General features: G+C 48.3%; 1 protein-coding gene across 3 annotated transcripts; it reads left to right on the top strand.

The window, feature by feature from the left end:
* Positions 1-4,136: 4,136 nt before the first annotated feature.
* On the top strand, positions 4,137-22,422 carry Lpar5 (lysophosphatidic acid receptor 5). 3 transcript variants are annotated; one of them, XM_006506340.4, is made up of 3 exons: positions 4,137-4,269; positions 4,570-4,660; positions 17,430-22,422. In XM_006506340.4, the coding sequence occupies exon 3, from the start codon at positions 17,611-17,613 to the stop codon at positions 18,763-18,765; it is 1,155 nt and encodes a 384-aa protein (XP_006506403.1). In that variant the 5' UTR covers positions 4,137-4,269; positions 4,570-4,660; positions 17,430-17,610; the 3' UTR covers positions 18,766-22,422. The 3 variants fall into 3 exon arrangements, with proteins under 3 accessions (XP_006506403.1, NP_001156741.2, NP_001156740.2); NM_001163269.2 differs by lacking the exon at positions 4,570-4,660 and having other exon boundaries at positions 4,213-4,269; positions 17,430-20,337; NM_001163268.2 differs by lacking the exons at positions 4,137-4,269; positions 4,570-4,660 and adding an exon at positions 7,628-7,691 and having other exon boundaries at positions 17,430-20,337.
* Positions 22,423-25,953: the final 3,531 nt, after the last annotated feature.

A 25,953-nucleotide genomic window follows, 5' to 3' on the forward strand; every position in this document is an offset into this window, starting at 1 on the left:
GTTGCCTTTGGCACTGCTCTTGGATAATTTGCACACTCAGTGTAGCCCGAGGAAACGGCAGAGTCTGGCAGAGTCTCTTCTCTAGGCCAACAGTCATTGTCTCAGTTAGGGGTTCATTGCTGGGAAGGGACACCATGACTAAGGCAATGCTTACAAAGGACAACATATAATTGGGGCTGGCTTACAGGTTCAGAGGTTTTTAGTCCATCATCCTCATGGCGGGTAGCATGGCAATGTGCAGGCAGACATGGTGCGGGAGGAGCTGAGAGTTCTAAATCTTGATTCAAAGGCAGCCAGGAGGAGAATGATTCCACACCGGACAGAACTTGAGCATAGGAGAGCTCAAAGTCCACCCCCCACAGTGACACACTTCCTCCAACAAGGCCACACCTCCTAATAGTGCCACCCCTGTGGGCCAACCTTTCAAACACCGTAGTCTATGGGGCCAAACCTGTTCAAACCACTGCAGTCCTTAACAAAGTTTTAACTCAAACAAAACAGTACTTGCAGTTGGGGAGGTGTGGCTCACTAGATATTGTGCTTTCCCGGCATGGACAAGGCGTGGGGTAGGTGGTGCAAGCCTTTAATTTCAGCCCTTGGGAAGTGGAGGTTAAAAGATAAGAAATTCAAGGTCATCCCTAGCCTCTTGGTTTAAGGTCAACTTGGGTTTCCATGAGACCCTTCCTCTAAAAAGGGGGGCTAATTGTGGGGAGCTAAAGAGCTTGCTTAGCAAATAAAATCATGTACTGAGCAGGACTGGTGTCTTAAGTCAAAAGCCCAGAACCCATGCAACGGGTGGGGTGGGGTGGGGTGGGGTGGGGTGGGGTGGGGGGAGGTGAGAACAGACACTATAGTGTTGACACAGGTAAATGGCATGATTGCACCTTGCACACACACACACACACACACACACACACACACACACACACACACACACGCATGCAAACACACATACATGCGTTCATAAAATTCTGTGTGATGGCATATGCCTGGGATCCCAACACTTGAGAGGTACAGAGAAGACATCCTGGGCTACACGAGACCTGTCTTTGATTTTTGGGGTTTTTGGTTTTTTGGTTTTTTTGGGTTTTTTTTTGAGACAGGGTTTCTCTGTGTAGCCCTGGCTGTAGTGGAACTCACTCTGTAGACCAGGCTGGCTTCAGACTCACAGAGATCTGAGTGCCTCTGCCTCCCAAGTACTGGGATTAAAGGCGTGCGCCACTATCACGGGGCTTGAGACCCTGTCTTTTTTTTTTTTTTTTTAAATAAATAAATGAGTCCAAGTGTGGTGATGCTCATCTTTAACCCCAGCTCTGGGGAAGCAGAGGCAGATCTCTGTGAGTTCCAGCTCAGCTGGGTCAATGGAGCAGGTTCCAGGTCTGATAGAGCTATGTAATAGACCACATCTCAGAAAAAAAACCAAGGAAACAATTGTATGGACAGAGAGAAGGCTCAGAGGTTAGGGACAGTTTCTGCTCTTGCAGGAGACCCAGGTTCGGTTCCTGGCACTCATGTCTGATGACTCACAACCATCTGTAACTTCAGTTCCTGAAGATTGAATGCCATCTTCTGGCCTTCACAAGCACTGGCACCAAGCACCTTGCACACAGAGATCCTCACACACACATACATTTTCAATTTCTATTTATTTTAATTAAAATATAATAAGTTAATTTCTCCCCTTCCTCCTGTCCCTCTCTCTGATTTCTCCCATGTCTCCTCCTCACTCCCTCTCAAATTAATGAATTGGCCTTTTTCTTTTTTTTTTTTTTTTTTTTTTTTTTTAAAGATTTATTTATTTATTATATGTAAGTACACTGTAGTTGTCTTCAGATACACCAGAAGAGGGCACCAGATCTCATTACGGGTGGTTGTGAGCCACCATGTGGTTGCTGGGATTTGAACTTCAGACCTTCGGAAGAGCAGTCGGGTGCCCTTACCCACTGAGCCATCTCACCAGCCCCAAATTGGCCTTTTTCTTTGACTTATTTTTACACACACACACACACACACACACACACACACACACTACATATACAACCTGCTGAGTTCATTCAGCATTGCTTGTGTGCATACAGTGTCAAGGGTTTTGGCAGTGGTTAGGCAATTACGGGCCTCATCCCTGGGACAGCAGTTCTTTATCTAGAGGTGGGAGCCCTGGTGATCCATCCACCTACTGGTGGTGATACTATTCAGCTCTTATTTAGGCAGCCATGTCTGCCGAGGTACAATGGGTGACAGGGAAACATCCTGTCATTTCTACTTCCTGTTTCTCAGGTTCTTACAGTCTTTCTGCCCCTCTTTGGAGATGTTCCCCGAACCTGCAGGAGGTATATTGTAGGGTACACCAGCAACAGTTGATCTTTGCATTGTGATTAATTGTGGTTCTCTGTAGCATAAAATTCCTTTTAAACCAGGTGGCAGTGGCGGTACACGCCTTTAATCGCAGCACTCGGGAGTCAGAGGCAGGAGGATGTCTTTAAGTTTGAGGCCAGCCTTATCTACATAGTGAGTTCAAAGGTAGCCAGAGATACATAAAGAGAGATGTTGAAACTTGCTCTAAACAGTAGACCCAGGTCATAGTCAGCTATTGGATGGACCACAGGGCCCCCAGTGGAGGAGCTAGAGAAAATACCCAAGGAGCTAAAGGGATCTGCAATCCTATAGGTGGAACAACATTATGAACTAACCAGTACCCCCCTGGAGCTCCTGTCTCTAGCTGCATATGAATCAGAAAATGGCCTAGTTGGCCATCAGTGGAAAGAGTGGCCCATTAGTCGTGCAAACTTTATATGCCTCAGTACAGGGGAACGACAAGGCCAAGAAGTGGGAGTGGGTGGGTGGGGGAGTGGGTGGGGGAGCGTGTGGGGGACTTTTGGGATAGCATTGGAAATGTAAATGAAATAAATACCCAATTTAAAAAACAAAACCAGGGGCTGGTGAGATGGCTCAGTGGGTAGGAGCACCTGACTGCTCTTCCGAAGGTCCAGAGTTCAAATCCCAGCAACCACATGGTGGCTTACAACCATCTGTAACAAGATCTGACGCCCTCTTCTGGAGTGTCTGAAGACAGCTACAGTGTACTTACATATAATAAATAAATAAATCTTTAAAAAAAAAAACAAAAACAAAAAACAAAGCAAAACCAGTAGACCCGGGTGTACGACTGGGTGCCAGAGCATTTGCTTAGCGTACACGAGATCTTTTTTTTTTTTTTTTTTTTGGTGTTTTTGAGACAGGGTTTCTCTGTGTAGCCCTGACTGTCCTGGAACTCACTTTGTAGACCAGGCTGGCCTCGAACTCAGAAATCCGCCTGCCTCTGCCTCCCGAGTGCTGGGATTAAAGGCGTGCGCCACCACGCCCGGCTCATACACGAGATCTTATATTCAGTCATCACAAAGGAAAAAAAACCACAGCTAGTATAACGCACCCTCCAGCCTTCAGGAGTGATCAACCCATGGCTTATCACTCAGCAGAATATTCACGTTGATTTTTATCCAGGGTTGGTCAAACTCATTTAACCACAATACCTTTGTCAGCTATCTCCAAAAGATCCGTCTTTGCTAACTAATATGCATTGAAGGGCTATGCTCAGCCTGAAGAGCAGACAGAGACCACCACAAGCCCCCTACCTCCAGGAGCTCCCAGCCTGAGGCAGACAGAGGGAGAGGAGGAAGCATCCAGTCAGGCAACTGCTCTGATGGAGGAACTGGGTGTGTGCTGGTAGGCAGGCAAGGAGGGAGAACCCTTGGCTGACCAACAGGCCCCAGGCAGGGGAAGCTACAACCACGAGCCACTTTTGCTAAACCACCTAGCTGACCCAAGAGAGGAAGAGAGACAGGCAGGGAGGAGACAGGTGAGAACATCATGATGTGTGTGTGTGTGTGTGTGTGTGTGTGTGTGTGTGTGTGTGTGTGTTAGTCATCAGGTATCAGTGGGTGGGTGTGCCGCAGAGAGAGTTCCCGGAAACTGCACATCTGGGAGCCATAGTTGCAGAGTTAGGTGACTGGGGTAAGGTTGGATTTTCACCGGCTTTTAGAGCTTGCTTCTCTGACCTGTTTGCGAAGGTGTCTGTGGTCAAAGCTCTTTGACTCTGTGGGGTTGGTTGGGTGAGTGCAGGAGCTGGGAGGGATGTTCTGAGATCTGTAAGGTGGGTGTGTCAGGCCCGCCCAGGAGCAGGTCCTACCAGGGAAGCTCAGCCCAACCCAGCCCAGAGTGTCAGCGGAAGCAGGCTTGGGGCAGCGGCAGAGGAAGAGCAACCGATCACAGGTATGGGGAGGTGACAAATGGGGCTGGACCACCAGAAGTGGGGGACATTGGTGAGGATGGAGAATGTAGGTGGGCCGTAGGCTCTGGGAAATCCTTTTAGATACAGTGAAAAGGCAAACGGGGCTGCCCCATGTGGACAGATCTGTCCATAGGAGCCTGAAGAGGCAGCCAACATGCCTGAGACACCTGATGGGCTGAAGCCTCACTGTGGGCCACCTTAGGGTCTTGCCCTAAAACTTTAGACTCCTGTTTTCATGCTGACCCTGAGGTCTGCTCCCCTCAAGCCCACTCATCCTGCAGGGCCAGGTCCTGTTCTGGAAGACACGGAGCTGCTCTGAGTAAAATTGGCTAAAGAGTTTACTGGTAAAGGCATCTTACTCGAGCTACCAAGGTATGTTTTATTTTGTTATTTGGTGCTGGAGATGGACTGCCCTATATGCTAATAAGCACTTGCCCTACCACTGAGTTCCCTCCCCTTTTTGAGATGTAGCCCAGGTTGGCCTCAAAATCTGTACATAGCCAAGGAGGACCTTGAACTCCTGAAGCCTCTCCCTGGAGCCCTGGGGTTACAGGCATCAAGTTTATGCAAGTGCTGGAGGTTAAACCTAGGTCGTGCTAGGCAAGCACTCTACCGGCCGAGCTCAATCCCCAGTTTCCCGACCCTTTTGGATGAGTGAGGTCTCATTATGCTTTCTAGCATGGTCTTCAACTCCTAACCTCCACGGACACCCCTGCCCTGTCAGCTTTCCTGCTAGTTGAAACTATACGTGTGAGCCACGATGAAACTATAGTGTGAGCTCAGATCTATTTCATCTATTTTGGGCTGTGCTAGAGATTAAACCCTTGTGAATGCTATTCTACCACTGAGCTACCCCAGCCCTTCCAGGTATATTTTAATGGGTCTTGAGGAAGCACTGCCCTACTCCAACCTGAAATGCTCATATGTAACAGAAAGGTGTCAGGCTGCATGGTCTCTCTGTCCCCATGGCTTTGACAGAATGGCTGATGAGCAACTAGGAGAGGAAATGAGCCATTGTGCATATTTGGGAATCCAGGGAAGGCTGTCTGGGACTTTTGCCATACCGGTGCAGGCCACTGCCTGCCTACTACCTATGGTTATGGGTGTTCAGTGACAAGAAAGGGACACATAGACTTCTGTTTCCAGAACTCTTCACTTATGGTAAACTGAAGTCATAGCCCTGGGGGGCTGGGAAGTGAGGAACTGTGACCCCCTCACTTCCCAAACAGCAAGAGACACTAACACTAGCTCAATCTGTGCTGTCTGATGCCGTTAGTTCTTCCTACCCTGCTGTTCTCAGTGCGTAGCCCACTGGCACAGAGACCTTTTTTTGTCCAGAAGCATAAACAACAACAACAACAACAATAATAATAATAATAATGATAATATAGCAGCCAAGGAGGAGACAGCAAAAAAGAGGGAACTGTTGAGAATATTTATGTAGCTGAGAGGCCAAGCATTTGATCTGCCTGGTGTGCACAAGGCTCTGGGTTCATCTCCGGCATAAAAAAATACAAGGGTGTGGACCTCTGAGTCCGGTGGTATGGTGGAAGTTCAGAGTAAGGTCACCCAGCCTAAAAGGCTCCAGGAGATTATTCGGAGTGGGCAGGACCTGTTAAGCCTGAAGCAAGGGTAAGACACACACAGGGCACAGCTCACAGCTCAGCACTCAGCTGGACCTATGGCAGTGACTGTGTTGTTGGGTTTTTTTTTTTTTTTTTTTGGGTTGGAACTTTGTTTCCTGTTTTTCCAGCTTTGGAAGGTAGGGTGGAGAGAGAGGTGGGTAAGCTGTCAGCTACACATCAGGGGAGCTAACCACTGAGCTCTGGGACATTTTCCCACACCAGTATTTGGAAGGATGAGCATATGCCCAACACGCCTGGAGCCTGAGGCAGGAGACTGGTCACGAATTCCAAGTCAGTAAGAGATCTGTGAAACCCTACCTCAGGGAGCAAGAGAGAAGTAGGAGAGGAGAGGGAAGGCTCACTGGGGAGAGCTGGCCAGACGCAGGGAAGGGAATCACTGTGCATGTGCAAGAGCGAGACAGGGAGGTGAGGGTGATGTTGGAAGTCGGGGCGAGAAAGGCTCTGGTGCAGAGAGGCTGAAATCAGAATTTTGGTCAGAGAGCAGGGCAGCCCTGGTCAGAAAGGTGACCCCTTGACTAAACAGCTATACTTGGGCCAGAAACCACAGGATGGCTATCTTTGCCACCTGGGGCATACATGGGAAGCCTCTAATCTCTTTCTGGTGACCCCAGAGACTCTAGCTCCCTCTAGGCTGGGCAACCTCACTCTGGATTCCCCAGAGCACAGACCTTCCATCTTTCCTTGGCCCTCAGTCTCAGGGGAAGCTGACTGGCAAGAGAGGTCCAGAGCACACCTTTTGTTTAGAAAGTCTTACCATGTAATTAACTCTGCTGCCCTGAACTCACTATGTAGAAAAATGTGCACCACCACCCTGGGCATGCATTATTTATTTATTTATTTATTTATTCATTCATTCATTCATTCATTCATTCATTCATTCATTCTATGTAAGTACACTGTAGCTGTCTTCAGACGCACCTGAAGAGGGCTCAGATCTCATTACGGGTGGTTGTGAGCCACCATGTGGTTGCTGGGATTTGAACTTCAGACCTTCGGAAGAGCAGTTGGATGCTCTTACCCACTGAGCCATCTCACCAGCCCCCTATTTATTTTTTAATTTATTTATTCATACATAGATTTCTTGCATGGTCTGAACTTGGCTGTGCAGACCAGGCCTGGAACTTACGATCTTCCAGCTTTCTGCCTCCCAAGTGCTGGCATTAGAGGTGTATACCAGCTCCTCTGAGGCTGGGACAAAGCTGACAAGTCTAAGGCCTGCTTCTCATCCCGGGGTCCTGGAGGGAGCTTAGTGGATGGGTATGATGTCATTCTTATACCTAAGCCTGTCAGAAAAGGTGGACCCACTTAGCATCCTTCCAACAGAAACAGAGGAAGAGTCCAACTAGCTACTTAGGCATTTAAAAAGTGTTTCTTGTGTTTGGGCTAAGAAAAGACCTGAGGCTATCCCACAGGTAATTGTGGGCACAAAGACCTGAATTTTGGCCCTGTGAAGGCAGGAGGGACACAGAGAGTGTGGTGGGCAGATGGACTCTTCAAGTCTTCAGTATTGTGAGTCCTTTGCAGCAATCATCTGCCTTATTGGCTGCGTGCTGGGGAGGGCGGCTCCTCTGAGCCGAGCATGGGGAACAGTGTGCAGGACAGATCATGAGTTAGCCTCCTGCCTGCTTTACATTGGGTTCTTACTTCCTGCCTGTGGTAGAAAGGAGCCCTGCCCCGCTCGCTCCCTTATCTCAGTTTAGAGCAGCACCCAGCCCAGCTCAGAGGGCAACAGGACAGATTCCAGAGGTCCCAAGAAGGTAAGGAACACAGCCCCCAGATGTGCACATGGGAACCCAAAGACAGAGACACCTTGAGCGATCGATTGGTCCAGCGTGGTGTGTGTGTGTGTGTGTGTGCGTGCGTGTGCACGCGCGCGCAAAGCTTCTGGTTCCTCTATGGTGTCTGTGGTTTCTTTGGCTTTCTGTGCCTGTGGCCTGAGATAATCTTGCATATCTCTGGGTGAACATGTGCTGATGAAAGACCTGGTACTATGTACATCTGTGTAAGATTTTTCCCTAAGTCAGGGGACCGGGTTACTCTTTCTGCACTGGCCCATGTGGCTTTGCACATGTGCATGTACCCAGGCGCTGATTTCTATGCTAATGTATGCATGCCTTTGTGTGTCTGTGCATGAAACTGTGTGCCTCAGTGCGCTTATGTGAAATCGTTGTCCCTGTTACTAGGCCTATGTGGATCCCCATGGCCCTCCTCCTAGCTGGTGAAGTGAAACTCCAGTGTTTCTTCTTTTTGGAGGCAGCAGCTACTTGATTTTTTTCCCCATCTTCCCCAAAACCTGGCCTACTTCTTCAAGGCAGAACTGGGGAGAGGGTCCGTGGTACCTCTCTTCCATACCTAGACCCCTCCTTTCATTTGCTGTTTGCCTCCTCTCTGGCAGCTTTTCCCTTCCTTGCCATCTGGCCTGGCACTGGGCCCACACAGTTCCAGAGCCAGAAGCCTAGAGCTCAGGGAAGGAGGGGAACCGGTAAGGGGCCAGGAGGGAGGAGGGGGCAGGAGGGAGGAGGGGACAGGAGGAAGGAGGGGGCAGGAGGGAGGAGGGGGCAGGAGGAAGGAGGGGCCAGGAGGGAGGGGCCTGGCCTTTCTCTTAGTTGGAAAGAGGTTGATTTTTCACAAACAGGCTCCACTGTGAAGAAACCCAAAAACTTCTCTGTGGAATAGGGTAATGAGACTATCACCATTTTCTTCTCTGTGGAATAGGGTAAAGAGACTATCACCATTTTTTCTCTGTAGAATAGGGTAATGAGACTATCACCATTTTCTTTGCTAGAGGATCCCAAGATTCACCTTTAAGGAGCCGCTCAAAGAGTCCATTTTTCTCTGCTTCAACCTCATAACATGTTTGTTTGGTTTTTTTTAAACAGAAAGGCTTGACCTTCTTGTAAAAGAATGCACTCCTGCTCTCACTCAGTGTCTAGAATGCTCTTCCTAATTGCAAGGAGTTACTGATTTTTACAAGGAAGGGTTAAAAAGATAAGATCTTGCTGTTTTGCTTATAAACTGTTTTCAAAAATAAATTTTGGAAGTCGGGCAGTGGTGGTGCATGCTTTTAAGCCCAGCACTTGGGAGGCAGAAGCAGGAGGATTTCTGAGTTCGAGGCCAGCCTGGTCTACAGAGTGAGTTCTAGGACAGCCAGGGCTACACAGAGAAACCCTGTCTTCGGTGAGGGGAGGGGGAGACTATCTAGGGCTGGAGAGATGGCCCAGTGGTTAAGAGTACTTAACTGCTCTTCCAAAGGTCCTGAGTTCAAATCCCAGCAACCACATGGTGGCTCACAACCATCTGTAATGAGATCTTGACGCCCTCTTCTGGTGTAGCTACAGTGATCTAAAGACAGCTACAGTATACTTAGATATTATAACAATAAATAAATCTTTTTTAAAAAAGACTCTAAAAAATAAATTTTGGGAAAAAATATTTTTATTTATTATTTTATATGCATTGGTGTTTTGCCGGCATGCATGCCTGTGGAAGGGTATCGGATCCCTTGGAACTGGGGTTATAGACAATTGTGAGCTTCCATGTGGGTGCTGGGAATTGAACCCTGATCCCTTGGAAGAGCAGTCCACTGCTGAGAACAGCTGAGCCATCTCTCCAGTCCCATTAATCTTTTAAAAATTAATGCTACATGCGTCTTTCTGTGTGTGGGTCTGTTCAGGTGCCCAAGGGGACTGGAGAGAGGGGTTGAAGTCCCTGGAGCTGGGATTCCAGGTTGTGGCCACCTAATGTGGGTGCCTGAGTGCCGGGAAGTGAACTCCAGCCTCTGCAGGGGCAGTGCTAGCTCTTTCCTGCCATCTCTCCAGCCCCCTTCCTGAAGCTGTAGTGCGAGTGTTTTCCATTCGGCCTGTTCAGAGACCTGCTGTCCTATGAGTCTGTAATAGAGCAGAGGCAGAGGTGTGGTAAACGGTTAGGTAGCTCCCGGAAGACAAAGAGTGGGCCAATCATTTGTTGGATAGAAACCATTTTCCTTCCAAGTGACCAAAGAGATTCCCTCGGGGGACCTAAGTGCAGGGGCTGGTGTGTTTCTAAGACTGTGATCTTCACCCTAGGGCTTTACCATCTAGTTAAGAGAATGGATAAATACACAAAACAGCTAATGGGTTAAAAAGCATTTAAATGCACCAAGCTAAAAGACCTTTCCCTTTTGGAAACCAGGTGTCTCTTTTGGCTCAGGCTGGCCCTCACTGCTCGGCTCCTCCTATCTCAGACTCCAGAGTCGCTGGGACTTTAGGAATGCACTACAGTTCCTTGCTTAAGTGCTTCAGTACTTAGAGGGAGCACTGTGAGGAGGCGTGTGTGTGTGTGTGTGTGTGTGTGTGTGTGTGTGTGTGTGTGTGTGTGTGTTTGTGCGCATGCATGAAAGCGTGTGTGAAAGAGAGGCAGGTGTTTGCTGCCAGTGTTCTGAAGGGATTTAAAAGGAAGTGGGTGATGGTAATGTAGATCAATAGGACAAATGAGGAAGTGAACCGAGCTGCCCATGGGCATAGATTTCATAGGGACAATTCGAAAAGAGCAGGTGCCCCGTGAGGCACACACCCACAAGCCCTCCTATTCATTTTTTTTTTTGGGAGCAGCAATGTACCCTGTGGACTTTGGAGCTAGGCAGTCCTAGATTTGGGTTCTGCCTTCATCCACCGGGGTAGCACCTCTCCTGCTTTGCTTTGCTTTCCTATAACAATGGCAATAAACACCTGCCTCAAAGCACTGTGGGAAGAAGGATTAGAGAGCACATGCATAGCATAGCGTGGCTGGGGTAGAGTGATGGATAGCTGTCACTTCACACTCCACACGGGTACTGGTGCAGATGCTGAAGTCACAAAGATGAATGAGCCACCTTCTGAAGCTAACCCCTTCCAGGGCTCACAGTCTAAGGAGAGGGGCTAAGAAGGAGCTGTCACCATCCCCACAGGAACAGCTGAGATACCTGTGTACCCCAAACCCTGGTAGCAGAAAGAAAGGGGCCAGACTACCCGTACCCTTCTGAGGAAGACACAACCAGGGAAGGGGTCATAAGCCTCGTGGAAAATGACTAGGTTTGCCAGGTGAGGAACGGCAGAAAGAACATTCCAGGTTGAAGAAATGCCAGCCGCAAAGAGGCCTGAAAACACAAGGCCTGTGCAGAACCTGCTGGCTTGCTGTAAGTGGGGCAGAGGGACTTGGGGTAAGGGGTGACATTTTTGCTTTCAGCATGCATACATCTTATTTGGTACTAGTGTCTCCCCATATCTGTGCTGAGTTGGTTCCCAGACCCCTTCAGATGCCAAAATCCCCAGAGGCAATAAATCCTACATATATTGTCCTATATGTCTTAAGGCTTTGAGCCCAAGCCAGGTTCTACCTACCGGTAATCCCAGCACATGGGAGATGGAGGCTGGAGGAGCAGGGTTCAAGGCTATCCTTGGCTGCTTTGTTTTAGGGTAGTTTAGTAGGTTGCCTGAGACCCTGTGTCATCCTCGTCTCCACCCTAATCATCTATCTCTAGGTTGCTTATAACCTCGATAATACAATGTAAACAGATTTTTGTTGTTCTTTATTCCATTTTCTCTCTCTGTGTGTGTATTCATGTTGGTGTGCACTGAGCTATCCCACCATGTTTGTGTTTTGAAGAAGGGTTTCACTATAGAAGCCCAGTCTAATGCCCTGCCTCACTCAACCTCTGGAATTACAAGCCTGTGTCCCACACCCTGCTTTAAAAAAAAAAAAAAGATTCAGTTTTATTTTATGTGTAGGGATGTTTTGCCTGCATGTATGACTGTGCACCATATGTGTGCAATGCCCATGGAAGCCAGAAAGGGCACTGGATACCTTGGAAACTAGAGTTCCAGACAGTTGTGATCTACCATATAGGTGCTGGGAATTGAACCCAGGTTCTCTTGAAAAGCATGGAGTACTTTTTTTAAAAAGGATTTTATTTATTTATTTTATACATATATGTGCTCTATTTGTATATATATCTGCATGCCAGAAGATCCCATTACAGATGGTTATAAGCCACCCCGTGGTTGCTGGGAATTGAACTCAGGGCCTTGAGAAGAGCAGACAGTGCTTTTAACCACTGAGCCCATAAGTACCTTTTAAAAAGGGGTTTTGTTTGTTGTTTTCCTTGTTGTTTTGTTTTAAACAGGGTCTCTGTATGTGGCCCTACTGTCCTGGAACTTGCTGTGCAGACCAGTCTGGCCTTGAATTAACCAATATAGTGTCTTCCTCCTTGGCTCAGGCTGAACTTGAGTTTGGGATTTTTTGTGCCTCAGTTTCCCGAGTTCTGCCAGACCTTGTAAATAGATCTATACTGTACTTTCTGAGGGAATACTGACAAGAAAGCATCTATATGTGTATCCAAGACAGATGCTCTTTTTTCTCTTGAGATGGGTACTGCTGTGCTTCTCAGCCTGTCTTCAGCACGCTGGGTTCAAGAATAATCCTACCTCAGCACCCTACGCAACTGGGCGTAATCCGTCTGGCTGGCTGGCTGGTGTTGTTTGAGACTGAACTCCAGGCATCTTCCTAAGTGCTGGGATTGCAGGATTCCTAAGTGCTTCACAGCATCACAGCTGGCCTTTTCTTGAGACAGGGTCCCATGTAGCCCAGGCTGGCCTCTGCCCTTCAACTGCTGTGATTACAGGCAGGGTCATCATGTCTAGTTCAGATGCAACATTCTCTCTCTCTTTCTCTGTGTCCCCCCTACCCCCGTCTATCTGTCTCTCTGTCTCTCTGTCTGTCTGTCTGTCTGTCTGTCTGTCTGTCTGTGTTTCTCTCTGTTTCTCTCTCTCCAGAGCCTCACACTCTGTAGCCCAAGCTGGCTTCAATTTCCTTCTGCTTTAGCTTCTAAAACCAATTTTAGATTTACTCCTTAATTTTTATGTGTTTTGCTTGCATATACGTGTACCATGTGTGGAGTGGGTATCCATGGACCTCTGAAGAGGGCACTGGGTTCCCCTGAAACTGGAGTTCTAATCCCATTATGTGGGTGCTGGAACCTATATCCTTTGCAAGAGCAGCAAGTGCTCTCAACCACAGAGACATTTCTCCAGTCCCTGCTTTTTAGTCTTTCAGTGCTGGGACTAAAGACATCTATTACTAAGACTGACTTAGGATCCATTTTTTTTTTTTTTGAGACAGGTCTAACTATATAGCTTTGGCTTGTCTGGAACTTGCTATGTAGATGAGGCTGGATTCAAACTCATAGAGATCCTGCTTTGCCTACCAAGTGTGCCACCATGCCTGGCCAGATGCAAATTTAAAAACAAAAACAAAAACAAAAAACATTTGTTTTGATTGAGGTTGGTTGGACAAATATAGAACACAAGGAACCCACACATGGAGGGCTGACTGTAGTTCCATTATCTAAATTGGTATTTTACGGAGTAAATATTTATTCCATTTTAACGGCTTTACCATCCTTGCTATAAATCCTGAGAAGCTGGTTGCTAGAGGAAGAACAAAAAAGCCCCATAAATTTGATAGAGTCAAGCTTGCCACTTAGTTCCATGGGCTAATTTATTTATTGAAATGTTGGAAATAAAACCCAGGACTTTGACTACATAGGCAAGACGTTTATCATTAGTGCAAGAATTTTAATAGTGCCTTTATTTATTTTTTTAAAGATTGATTGATTGATTGATTGATTGATTGATTTAATATGAGTACACTGTAGCTGTCTTCAGACACACTAGAAGGCAGCATTGGATCCCATCTCAGATGGTTGTGAGCCACCATGTGGTTGCTAGAAATTGAACTCAGGACCTCTGGGAGAGCAGTCAGTGCTCTTAAACACTGAGCCATCTCTCCAGCCCATTATTTATTTATTTTCAAGACAGAGTTTCTTGCTGGGCAGTGGTAGTGCCTGCCTTTTAATTCCAGCACTTGGGAGGCAGAGGCAGTCAAATTTCTGAGTTCGAGGCCAGCCTGGTCTACAGAGTGAGTTCCAAGACAGCAAGGAAGGGCTACACAGAGAAACCCTGTCTGGAAAAACCAAGGGGGAAAAAAAAGACAGGGTTTCTCTGTATAGCTGTGTCTGTCCTGGTACTGGCTCTGTAGACCAGGCTGGTCTGGAACTCAGAGATTCTTCTACCTCTGCTTCCTGAGTGCTGGAATTAAAGGTGCCTTTTAATAGATAACTTTATTTTATGTATGTATATAGACATGTATGTGTCACTGGACATGAATAGGTCAGATGACAACTCTCAAGAGTTGGTTCTCTCCTGCCACTTTATGGGATCCTAGAATCCCACTCAGGTGGTCAGGTGGACAGGTTCTTCTACCCACTGAGCCATCTCACCAGCCCTTTCGAAAAGAATTAGTTCTTTGCTTATGCATGTTTATCTGTACACCAGACAGCAGGGATCCCATGGAACTATAGATAGATAGATAGATAGATAGATAGATAGATAGATAGATAGATAGATAGATAGATAAAGATAGAGATAGATATGTATATATTTATATAGTTACATGGTTACATAGTTATATGAGCTGCCATGTGGGTGCTGGGAATTGAACTGAAGAAGAGAAGCCAGTGCTCCTAACTTCTGATCCATCTCTCCAGTCCTAGATTAGTATTTTGGAGAGAATGACTCAAAATCGGGGGCAGCCCCTTTCCCTAAGATGCCATGTGGATACCTATGCCCACAGCAGTATTATTCAGTGGTCAAACAGAAATAAATAGTCCATTTCTACTCAGAGGTGAGTGCTGAGCCAAGTGTCGTGCACACGTTCTGTCGCACAGGCTGGGTTTGTAGCTGGTGGGAGAAAGCAAGCGTAGCATTAGCCTGTCTGTTTGAGACAGGGTCTCATGTAGTTCATGGCCTCGAACTTCTATGTAGGTGAAGATCACCATGAATTCTTGGTCCTCCTGCCTCAGCTTCCAAATGCTAGATTGCAGAGGTGCACCATCACATAGGAACGTACTTAGGGTTTATAAGGCTCTGGGTTCCACCCCTTACCAGCACTGAAAAAAAATTTACACATTACAATATGAGTGGATGAGTGGAAGGATGGATGGAAGGAAGAGTGGGTCTTGGAAACAGGCTGCTAAGGGAAATAAGGCAGACATTGGATAAACACTACCACTCCGTCACTCTGAGGCATCTAGAATAGACATCAGAGACGGAAAGTAGAAAAGAGGTTACCAGAGGCTGGGGAAGGGGTGCCACGGGCAGTAGTGCTTCATGAGTATAGCACTGTTTGACATAATGAAAAAATTCTGTTTCTGGACACGACTTGTGGTAAGAATTATGTATTAATGACATGGAGTTATTAGACTCTTTAAAAATTATATAAGGGGCTAGAGGGATGGCTCAGCAGCTAAGAGCACTCACTGCTCTTCCAGAGAACACAGGTTTTCCCCAGCCTCTGTGTCCAGTGTGTCAGTAACTCCAGCTCCAGGGCTCCTGGATTCTGGCCTCAGACACTGTACTCATGCCACAAACCCACACACAGATACACAAATATACATAATGAAAACAATAATAATGAAGTCCGGGAAAGCTGGGTGCACACCTTTAGTCCTAGCACTTATGGTGCAGAGGCAGGAGGATATCTTTGAGTTTGAGACCAGCCTGGCTACATACTCAGTTCCAGACCAGATAGGACTACTCTGAGAGATTCTGTTTCAGGATAGCCAGATCTACACAGAGAAACACTGTACTGAAAACACCAAACAAGCAAAACAACAACAGCAACAACAACAACAACAAAAGAGATAGATCAGAGTTAAGAGCACTTGTTGCTCTTGCAGGGGATCTGGGTTCAGTTGCTAGCACCCACGTGGCTGCTCTCATGCTCTGTGATTCCAGTTTCAAGTCTTTTGATGCCCTCTTCTGGCTTCCAAAGGCACCAGGTACACACATGATGCATATCCATACATTCATGCAAAATACTCATAAACATAAAATTAAAAAGACTAGGTATTTTAAAACAAAATATCTCTTAAAATTAAAATAAGTAAAAATGATGTTAGAGATTATGGAGACACCTGCATCTCCGCATCCCCAGCTGAGACAAAGAGATCACAGCAACTCTGGAAATTGGACCAGTTAGCCTGGGCAGCATGGTTAGATTGTGTCTCTAGAAGAAAAAAGTAAAATAAAATTTAAAAAGTAAAGACAGAGCTGAGGATGTAATCCTAGCACTTGGGAGATTTGGGGCAGGAGGCTCAGGAGTTCAAGGCCAACCTCAACTACATAGCAAGTTTTATACCAACCTAGGTCATATGAGACTATGTCTAAAAAAAAGGGCAAAGGCTAAGTTATATTCACTCTAACAGATATACAAATTGTGCGTGCGCGTGAGGCGGGGCTAGAGAGGTGGCCCCTTCATGGCTTCCTGCATGCTGTGGGTTGTCTACCTCTTAGTTGTTCTCGGATGCCAACTGATTTCTCATAATGAGTGCCCCACAGTTTAGTAAGGAAGGTTTACAGGAGACACTGGGAGAAGCCCTGCCAAGGCAGTGGTTCTCAACCTGTGGGTCGAGACCCCCGTTGCATCTCAGATGTCCTGCACCGCAGGTATTTACATTATGATTCATAACAGTAGCAAAATTACAGTTATAAAGTAGCAATTAAATTTTATGGTGGTGGGGTCACCACAACTGTATGAAAGAGTCACAGCATTAGGAAAGCTGAGAATCACTGCCTTGAGGCCTCCCAGCACCTTTCTAACAGGAATGCTAAAGTGTTCTTAACGTGCCTCTGGCCAAGGCTGATGGTAAGTGACTTGGAATCACACCGGTGGTACATTCTCATTTTATAGGTGAGGAGATGGTTAGGTCACTCAAGCTGAATGTAGCTGGGTCTCTCTGAGCAAACCCAGCCCACAAGGGAGAAGGTGAATGGGATGAACCGGACTGGATGATATTGTCCTGGACTTGCGCTCTGAACTTTATTCCTTAGATAAGGTCGCAGACTCACTCCAGGCAGAGAGAGGAAGTGCTCTACCGCCTTCCCCAGTCAGACCTATTTGCGGTGAATGTTGTTAATTTTCCTCTAATGGAATGTGAAGCCGGTGGGTGGGACAAGGCCTTTGTTTTGATTCTGACTGTGGACAGGCTAGAACCTTCTAAGGAGTCAGTAAACATTTATGGGAAGGCAGGCAGGCGGATTATAAGAACAGCAATTGAAGCATCTTCATCGTAATGTCCAAACAATGTCTTTAAATATATGTGAACTCAAACACCTTCACACACACCTAGATAAGGAAAATGAAATTCAGAGCAAATCTTCTGAGGCCACAAAGGTAGGCAAGTGGCAAAGCCAAGACTCATGCATATAGCCTGCCGGGGACCCTTGACTGCATGCAGGACCTGGGCATGACAATGTAGGATAGAGAGGAACTATAAAATGCCTGCTTGTTATGGATGGTGAAAGATGGCCTGAAGAGCCTTTGAGGCCAAGAAAGGACTCAAGAGGCCAGTGGTCAGCCAAGTGTTTAGGCTACGGTTCTGTTTCTCATAGCTTTACTTTTGGCTTGCCTTCCCACTCCAGGTCTCCACTGCTGAAGAAGTTGCAGCACCAAGGGCTTCCAGCCTTGGCCAGTCATCTGCCCCTGAGGTCACAGCCCACGTGCCCATGTCTTGCTTCTGCTTGCCTGGGGACAGAGTCTGTATTGCCACCAGGCTACCACCCTGGAGGTGAAAGTCATGCTCTGACCTTGTTGTTCCCTACGATGCCTCAGACTAATTTCTCTTCCCACCTGGACATGATGTTTGCCAATTCTTCAGCCAACACGACTTCTACCAACAGCTCTGTGCTCCAGTGCCCTGACTATCGAGATACACATCGTTTGCATATGGTGGTCTACAGCCTGGTATTGGCGACTGGTCTCCCTCTCAACGCTCTGGCTCTCTGGGTCTTCCTGCGTGTACTGCGCGTACACTCAGTGGTGAGCGTGTACATGTGCAACCTGGCAGCCAGCGACTTGCTCTTCACCCTGTCACTTCCCCTGCGCCTCTCCTACTATGCACAGCACCACTGGCCTTTTCCAGGCTTCCTGTGCCAGACGTCGGGCGCCATCTTCCAGATGAACATGTACGGCAGCTGTCTCTTTCTGATGCTCATCAACGTGGACCGCTATGCGGCCATCGTGCACCCGCTGAGACTGCGCCACCTACGGCGGCCCCGTGTGGCACGGCGGCTCTGCCTGGGCGTGTGGGCTCTCATCCTGCTGTTCGCTGTGCCCGCCGCCCGCGTGCACAGCCCGTCCCACTGCACGTACAAGAACATCACTGTGCGCCTGTGCTTCGAGAGCTTCAGCGATGAACTGTGGAAGGGCAGGCTGCTGCCGCTCCTGCTGCTGGCCGAGATACTAGGCTTTCTGCTGCCCCTGGCGGCTGTCGTCTATTCGTCTGGCAGAGTCTTCTGGACACTGGCGAGGCCCGACGCCACTCAGAGCCAACGGCGACGGAAGACCGTGCGCCTCCTGCTGGCCAATCTCATCATCTTCCTGCTGTGCTTCGTGCCCTATAACTCCACGCTGGCTGTATATGGGTTGCTACGGGCCAACTTGGTGAAGAACAGTATTCAGGACCGCGATCAGGTGCGCGGGGTGCTGATGATAATGGTGCTGCTGGCCGGCGCCAACTGCGTGCTGGATCCACTGGTTTACTACTTCAGTGCCGAGGGTTTCCGTAACACCCTTCGCAACCTGGGCGCCCCGCTGAATACCAGGCCTTTGGCTACCAATGGGGCTGCAGGCGTGCTCACCGAACTACCCTCAGAAAGCACCCAAAACACTGGGCAGGATGCCACAAGTCAGGTTCTACTCCAGCCTGCCACTCTGGGTACACCCCCGGACAACTGCTCCCAGGATTCGGCTCTCTGAGAGGACGCAGTCTAAGTGAACGTAGACTTGTGCCTCCCTCAGAGGCTTAGGGTGTACATTTGAGGGAGGTGGGCTGGGTACTTGGACTTTGAAACAACTCCAGCTCTAGTGTGCAGAAGGGAACAAGTGTGTAAGCAAGGAAAAGAAGAGTGCCACTGCTGACAGCTTTAGCTTCTGATTATCACACAGAGAAACCCTGCTCCAGTATGTAGGAAGCCAAGCAGTGAGCATGCGCATGGCTAAGAGCTGGTACATGGAGCAGAAGAGAGATCTCCTAGGTCGTCAGTCTGAGAGCTAAAGATCTGGTGACCTTGGTGAATCAACTACACAGACGCTCATCTGTCATCTTCAAAAATAAAACTCTGGGCTGGTGGTGGAACCGAGAACCCACAGCCCGCACATGCTGGGCCAGTACATTCCCACTGTATTGTATCCCAGCCTTACCTGCTGGCTTTTGTGTTTACTCAAGGGTGATGGCCACTGTGTCACCAGCCCTGGCTTCCCTGTTCAGATGGGAGGTATAACACAAAGGTTTATTTGCTATGGACCAAATAGTTCTGACCCATTTCCCAACTTGTAACAATTTCGACTTGACACCTGGCATGTGGTGGCTGGGGCAGGGCAGAGCCATGCTTGGAGTCCCTCTCACTTGCTAGTTCTTGGTTCCTTTTCTAAGTCATCCTTTTCCCTTCTGCAGCTCTCGGGGCCTCTTCCATCCTGGATCTTTAATATTCAGTCTCACTTCCCTCTCTTTCCCACCCCGTTCCTTCTCCTCACCCCGCCCCCTTATATAGTACATAGCAGAGTCTGGCCTTGAACTCTTTTTGTTTTGTTCTGTTTTCAAGGCAAGAGTCCCACTATGTAGTTCTTGATGTCCTGGAACTCATTCTGTACACTAGGCTGGCCTTGAACTAACACACAGAGATCTGCTGGCCTCTGCCTCCTAAATGCTGGGATTAAAGCTGTCTGCCACTAAGACAGACTTTGGTCTTTTTGTTGTCTTTTTGTTTTGTTTTTGTTTTTTCAAGACTGGGTTGGGATTTGTCTGTGTAATAACCTGGTTATCCAGAAACTCACTGGTGTAGACCAGGCTGGCTTCAAACTCACAGAGGTCCACCTGCCTCTGCCTCTGCCTCCTGAGTGCTGAGAGTAGAGGTGCGCCCAGCATGCTGGTGAGCCTCCGGTTTCAGCATTTCATACATGCTGGGGTTACAAGCCCAGCTGCAGTCAGTATTTTATGAAATTTGTATCTTTTGAAAACCGCTCTCTCTACATGGCCACCACACTTTGCTTCTCTGTCTCTTAACTCATTCTCTCTATCCCCCATCCTGGGCCTCCTCCCTCTCCCTCCCTTCCCTCGATCCTCTCCTCCCTCCCCCTCCCTCTTCTCTTCCCTCTCCTCCTCTGACCTTTACCATTTTTGCAGTCAAACGTCAGTCCTCAAACTGTTTGGTCTCAAATCCCTTTGTGCAAGGAACGAGGGAGCCGACAGAGCTTTTGTTCTTTCCTTTTCTTATGATGCTCACCATGTTATTAATTAAAGCTGACATGTTTCTGAGACATGGAAATACAGAAGCACACATTCCATTTATCTGTGAGAGCGGGAATGTCATCACATTCCATGAAACCCCTGGAAGCTTCCCTCTACACCCGGGAGAGGATGAACACGGACGGACACGGGGCATGCTAGCATTTAAATATAGTCTTGACCTCAGGATTCCTCAAAGAGCCAGTCTCTGGATCACACTTTGAGATTGTTTATTCTAAGGTATTAGAGTTCACATCTAACTTCCTCTAGGTTGGCACTGATCACCCTGCTCATTGTGGTCCTTAAGGTTCTCTGGAGGACACAAATACTCAGGGCCAGGCGGAATGTTTCTGGAGAACCGTGTCATCCAGGAGAGAAGAGTGTACAAGGAAGGAAGGGGGAGATGGAAGGGCAGGAGGAGGAGCCTGTCTTAGTAAGCAGGGTAGCAAAAAGGTTTTCTTCCCTATTTATCCAAGTAGGACTGGGTTGTGGGCAGGGCTGCAGTTGTTGCTGTGACATTTTTAGATCCTGACATTGAGAACTGATGTCATGTGTATGTCCTACACGCACTATGCCCCTGTGTCTCACAGTACAGAGAGATTTCCCAAATGCCTCTGTTTTAGTTAAGATTTGGGCCTCGTGTATCTGTTGGTGATTTGCAGGAGTAACATGACCCCTGGTGGCCAAACTAGGGAAGTAACTTCCATTCCTCAGTGATGGGCCACAGTCCAGATGCATAGAAGTCAGACCCTTACTACCAGATGCTTTAAAGCTGCTGTTAGCATCCGTCCCAAGCGCCTCTCTTCCTCAGCACTCAAAGTCTGTGGAGAGTATGAGCACCCACCTGAGGCAGAATGTCAGAACAGGCACTATAGGAACAGAGTTAAACAGAATTTTCAAAAGGTAGGTGTGTGTGTGTGTGTGTGTTGTTGTGTGTGTGTGTGGTTGTGGCACAGTTGGTAGAGTGTTTGCCTTGCATGCATAAAGCCCTGGGTTTGATCCCAAACCTGGTCTGGTATTGTATCATTCCAGCACCCAAGAAGTGGTACACCCTATTAATCCCAGCACTGTGACGGTGGAGGTAAGAAGTTCTCTGTCAGTTTCAGAGGTGAGGCCAGCCTCATCTACACAGAGAGTTTCAGACAGCCATGGCTACATAGAGAGACTGTCAGGAAGAGAGAGAGAGAGAGAGAGAGAGAGAGAGAAGGGAAAGTCATAGACAGGAAGAACAGAAGTTCTACGTTATCTTTAGCTATATATTTATATATTGAGTTCTGGGATACATAAGACCGTCTCAAAAAAAAGTTCCCAGATGGGGCTGGAGAGATGGTTCAGTGGTTAAGAGCACTGACTGCTCTTCCAAAGGTCCTGAGTTCAATTTGCAGCAACCACATCACATGGTGGTGGCCCACGCCTCTAATCCCAGTGCTTAGCAGGCAGAGGCAGGCAGATCTTTTGCGAGTTCAAGGCCAGAGTAGTTTACATAGCCAGGCCAGCCACACCACATGGTGAAACCCTCTTCTCAAAAGAGAGACAAAAACAACTTGAGGGATCTGAGTCTGGTGTGCACGCCTGTAATCCCAGCTCTGTACATACTGAGGCTGGAGAACCACGCCTCGGAGGCCAGCCTTTGCAAGTGCCTAGGTATGATCTTTGGCACAACAAAACTAGATAAACAAATACATTGGAAAAAAGGTTGAACTATGAGGTGGTGGCCCACACCTTTAATCCCAGCATTGGGAGGCAGAGGCAGGTGGATCTCTGTGAGTTGGGGGCTTGCCTGGGCTACATGGACAGTCAGGGCTACATGGAGGAACCCTGTCTTGAAATTCCCTTGTATACCACCCCCCCAAAAAAAAAGAAAGAAAATTGAGCTCTTTTAGGTACAGGTATTGAGTGAATCCCAGAACAATTAAAACAGCATGTATCACCTAACAGACCATATAACTTATTTATTCTAATTTTTGTATGTACTTCTGACTTCCTCCACCTCCCTAGGTAGAACGCAAGCCCCATGGGGGAGGGGATGCAAAGATTTTTGTTTGGTTGGTTCATTGATGTATTTACTGGCGTCTAGAACCATGCTTGCACAGTTAGTACTCAATAAAGACTCGCTAACTAAACAGTCAGATCTTGTGAAGTACTTAGTATCCAGTGGCGACCACAGCACAGGTGAACAATGTCCACACCTGAAGACCTGAAGGTAAGAGAAAGCAGAAGGTGGTGCTGGCAGTTAACGAAGCCCCTGAAATTCTCCCAGCGAGGTTCGCAGACATGCTTGTAGGATAGAACTGTGGGGGACCAGGCAGGGAGAGTCAAGAAGGGAAAGTGGTGTGGGGGTGACTGGACTAGGGAGAAATGTGGTCAGGCCCTGGGGAGACACAGATGGAGGCAGGTGAGGCTAGCCTGAAATGTGGCATCAGAGCTCAGAATGGTTTCCACACATTTCATCACCTCGAGAACGGCATTGAAGGCGGAGGAAACGAATAGCACCCGACGAAAAACAGGCTGTGCAGGTCTAAAGAGTCTGCCATTTTCACAAAGTGCCCCTCAAAGAAGCGGCAGAAGGGAGAAACCCAGAGCCCTGCCCCCTACACTCACATGCTCTGGGCCTGCCCCATTTAAGAGAGGGTCTTAGGTGAAAATAAGAGCATTGGGCAACTCAGGAGGCTGAAGCAGGAAGATCTTTTCTTCAAGGTCAGTCTGGGCAAGTGAGCAAGACTCTGTCTCAAAATAAACAGAGGGCTGAGGACAGTCCTTACCAACCATGTTTGCTGATTTGGGTTCAATCTCCACTATGAAAAAGCATTATGGAGTTAATATATCCCTGCTCCCACCCCCACAAGATGGCTGAAGTATTGTGACAGACACCTGTAGTCTCAAACTACTCTGGGGTCTACAACAGGAGGAGTTAGAATTCAAGGGCAGCCTGAACAATAAAGAAAATTCCAAGCCAGACGGTGGTTTTGGGGCAAGGCCAGACCGGGGCCACACGGAGACATCTTGTTTCAAGAAAAAGAATGAACAGAAAGAAAGAAAAAACATATGTCTCAATAAATCCATATGCAAATAAAATTTCTGCACACCAGTATTTCAAAATAATGTCTATAATATTTTTTTTTTTTTTGCTCTGCATCCCAGCCTATCTTTGAGCTCTCAATCCTCCTGCCTCAGCTTCTGAAGTGTTAAGATCACATGTGCTCTAGCATGCTTTTCTAGGGAGCCTCTTTTTATTTAGTTATTATACGGGCCTCTGATGAGCCTCATTTCACTGAGGAAACACTGGCGACTGTGAGGTCTAAAGGTCACACCACCAGGAAGTGGCTCAGTTGGCTTCCTAAACTCTTTCTTTTCAGTCTTAACAAACTAGCCATCCCCTTCCGGACATCCAGCCAGTGCCACCCCAGCTGCTTCTCCCTCAGGCCACCTAAGGCCTTGCCAGCCCATAATAATCCTAATACCTTGTTGTGTAAAGGTTTCCTCTGAAATTGAAACATTCCACCCGGTGGGGAATCTCCTTAAGCAGGAAGGTAAACACACAAAATAGTTTCAGGAAGTGCCTAAAACTGACCAAATTCATTAGGCCTATCCCTTGTGAGAGTTAACAATCAAGGTTGAGAGGGACTACATGAAGCCCAGCTCTAAAGAAGATTCGGAGACCAGATCGGCTGCCCGGTAGAAGTAGAAACCAGCCAAGTTGCCTAGAAGTTTAGAGCAACTGAGGCACCTGGAAAGGGCCTCAACCTGCTGAGCCATCTGCAGGCTGTAGGGTGTCTCCAGGTTCCCAGCTTTTGTGAGCCGTCACCCATGCTGGGTTGGGCTTTGGTGATACAGCTGTCTTTGAGTCCTTTCTGTTCCTGTAAGTAACCCCTCACCCATATTCCTATAAGTAACCCCAATAAAACTTATCGGTTCACCAGCTAGGACTTCTGTGCATTTTGGTCTGTCCTGGATTCCTTATCTAGGATGAGTAGACCTAGCTCTTCTGTTGCCGCACCTTGAATCTGCCTCATTATTTCTGTTCTTCCCAAATCGTCCTCCTCTGACATCCTTGTCCACTCATGGCTCCCCTGACCCCTTACTTTATGCTCACCTTGGACACAGTGTGGCTGAATGGGGGCTGAAAACTGGACTCACGTCTCTAATCTCATTGTTCCCCAAACACACCACCAAGGAACTGTCAGCAGCAGCTTGTCTTTGTTGGTAGCACACAAAATGGCTTAGACCTCCTGCAAGATGGTCATGACCCTCTCCAATCCTCTGTCCTTCCAGAATTCTCATACTGGGTTTAAAGAAAACCAAAGGCTTCCAGGACTTTGGAATCAAACAAACCTGGTTAGTAATGTCAGCTGTCACTTCTTAGTAAAGTAACTTTGGCCAGTTAACCTCTGTGAGCCTCTGTTTCCTTCCACCCCTGGGAAATGGGGCTCCTAGTATCTACTTACTGGGTGGCTGAGGACAATGAAATGTGAAAGGCATTTTAGAAATCCCATAAATGGGAGCTCCTTCCATCACGGTCTTATGTGGAGTCTGGGATTGCTGGAGCTACTCTTGTGAAAGACAGCAAGGACTCCAGGTGAATCGTCCAGATGAGCAGAACTAGAGTCAGGGGAACTAGCACTAGGCAGGCTGGGCACGTTTCCATGGTGCTAGGTCAAGCAGGCAGCCCCGGGGCAGTGACTGGCCCATTGCCCTCTGGGGGCACTCTCTCCCCATGAGGCTGATGTCCAATCCCACGGACTAATATGGAGGTGGAGAAGTGCATGAAAGGCAGAGGAGGGAGACAGAATGAAGAACCAATGGTGGAGAAAGGGCCAGGGAGAAGGCTGGAGGGGAAGTGAGGGCCAGGCAGACACAGGGTGGGGCTGGGAGAGGGGCCCGTGGTCCTGAGGGCAGCGCCAGCCCTGGAGGGAAAGCTCTGACCCAGGGCGGGAGGAGGGACAGGGAGAGAGACCAGCGCGCTGACACAGCCTCGATGTGTGGAACGGGCTGGGGTTTGGCCCACAGGTCAGGCGTCTGGCAGTATTATGGGATGGAGAGGCCTTAGGAGACAGGGAGAGTATTATGGGCTGGAACAGCCTTAGGAGACTGGGGAATATTATGGGCTGGTGAGGCCCGGCTCCAACTGGAGGCGGGAGGAAGGGGTGCGGGGCGGGAAGGGGGGGTGGTGGTGGAAGGGAGTATTATGGGCTGGAGGCCTCCTGCGACCAGAGGCAAGAGTATTATGGGCTGGCAAGGCCTTCGGTGGCCAGAGGGGGGAGCAGCGGGGGATGGCACCGGCTGCATGTGACTGAGGGGGGGGCAAGTTGGGGGTGATGAGTGGGGGTGGGGGAGCTTATTATGGGATAGCTCTTTGTACCTACTGCGGGGACTGCTTCTCCAGAAGATATTATGGGATGTCGTGTGTGGGAGGGGGAGGGGGGCTGGGGGGATTATTATGGGATGGTGGTGCAGAATTGGGAGGGCCTGAGGAGCTCTTCTCCAACCCCCCCACCCCCCAGTTCACCCCTTCCTCTCTCATCATTCTAAGGTCAGCCTCCCTTCAAGAGTCCAATGGGAACACCTGAAATTCATCTCCCTACACACTTCACCCACACATATCAACAGCCACTCCCCCGCTCCATACTGGGCACCTCAGGCCATCCTAGGCATCGCCCCTG

Source organism: Mus musculus, chromosome 6, assembly GCF_000001635.26.
Source record: "Mus musculus strain C57BL/6J chromosome 6, GRCm38.p6 C57BL/6J".
Lineage (NCBI taxonomy): Eukaryota > Metazoa > Chordata > Mammalia > Rodentia > Muridae > Mus > Mus musculus.

Bases quoted from the DNA above. Each gene is read 5' to 3' on its own strand.
- Lpar5 (XM_006506340.4), top strand. From the start codon at position 17,611: ATGCCTCAGACTAATTTCTCTTCCCACCTGGACATGATGTTTGCCAAT.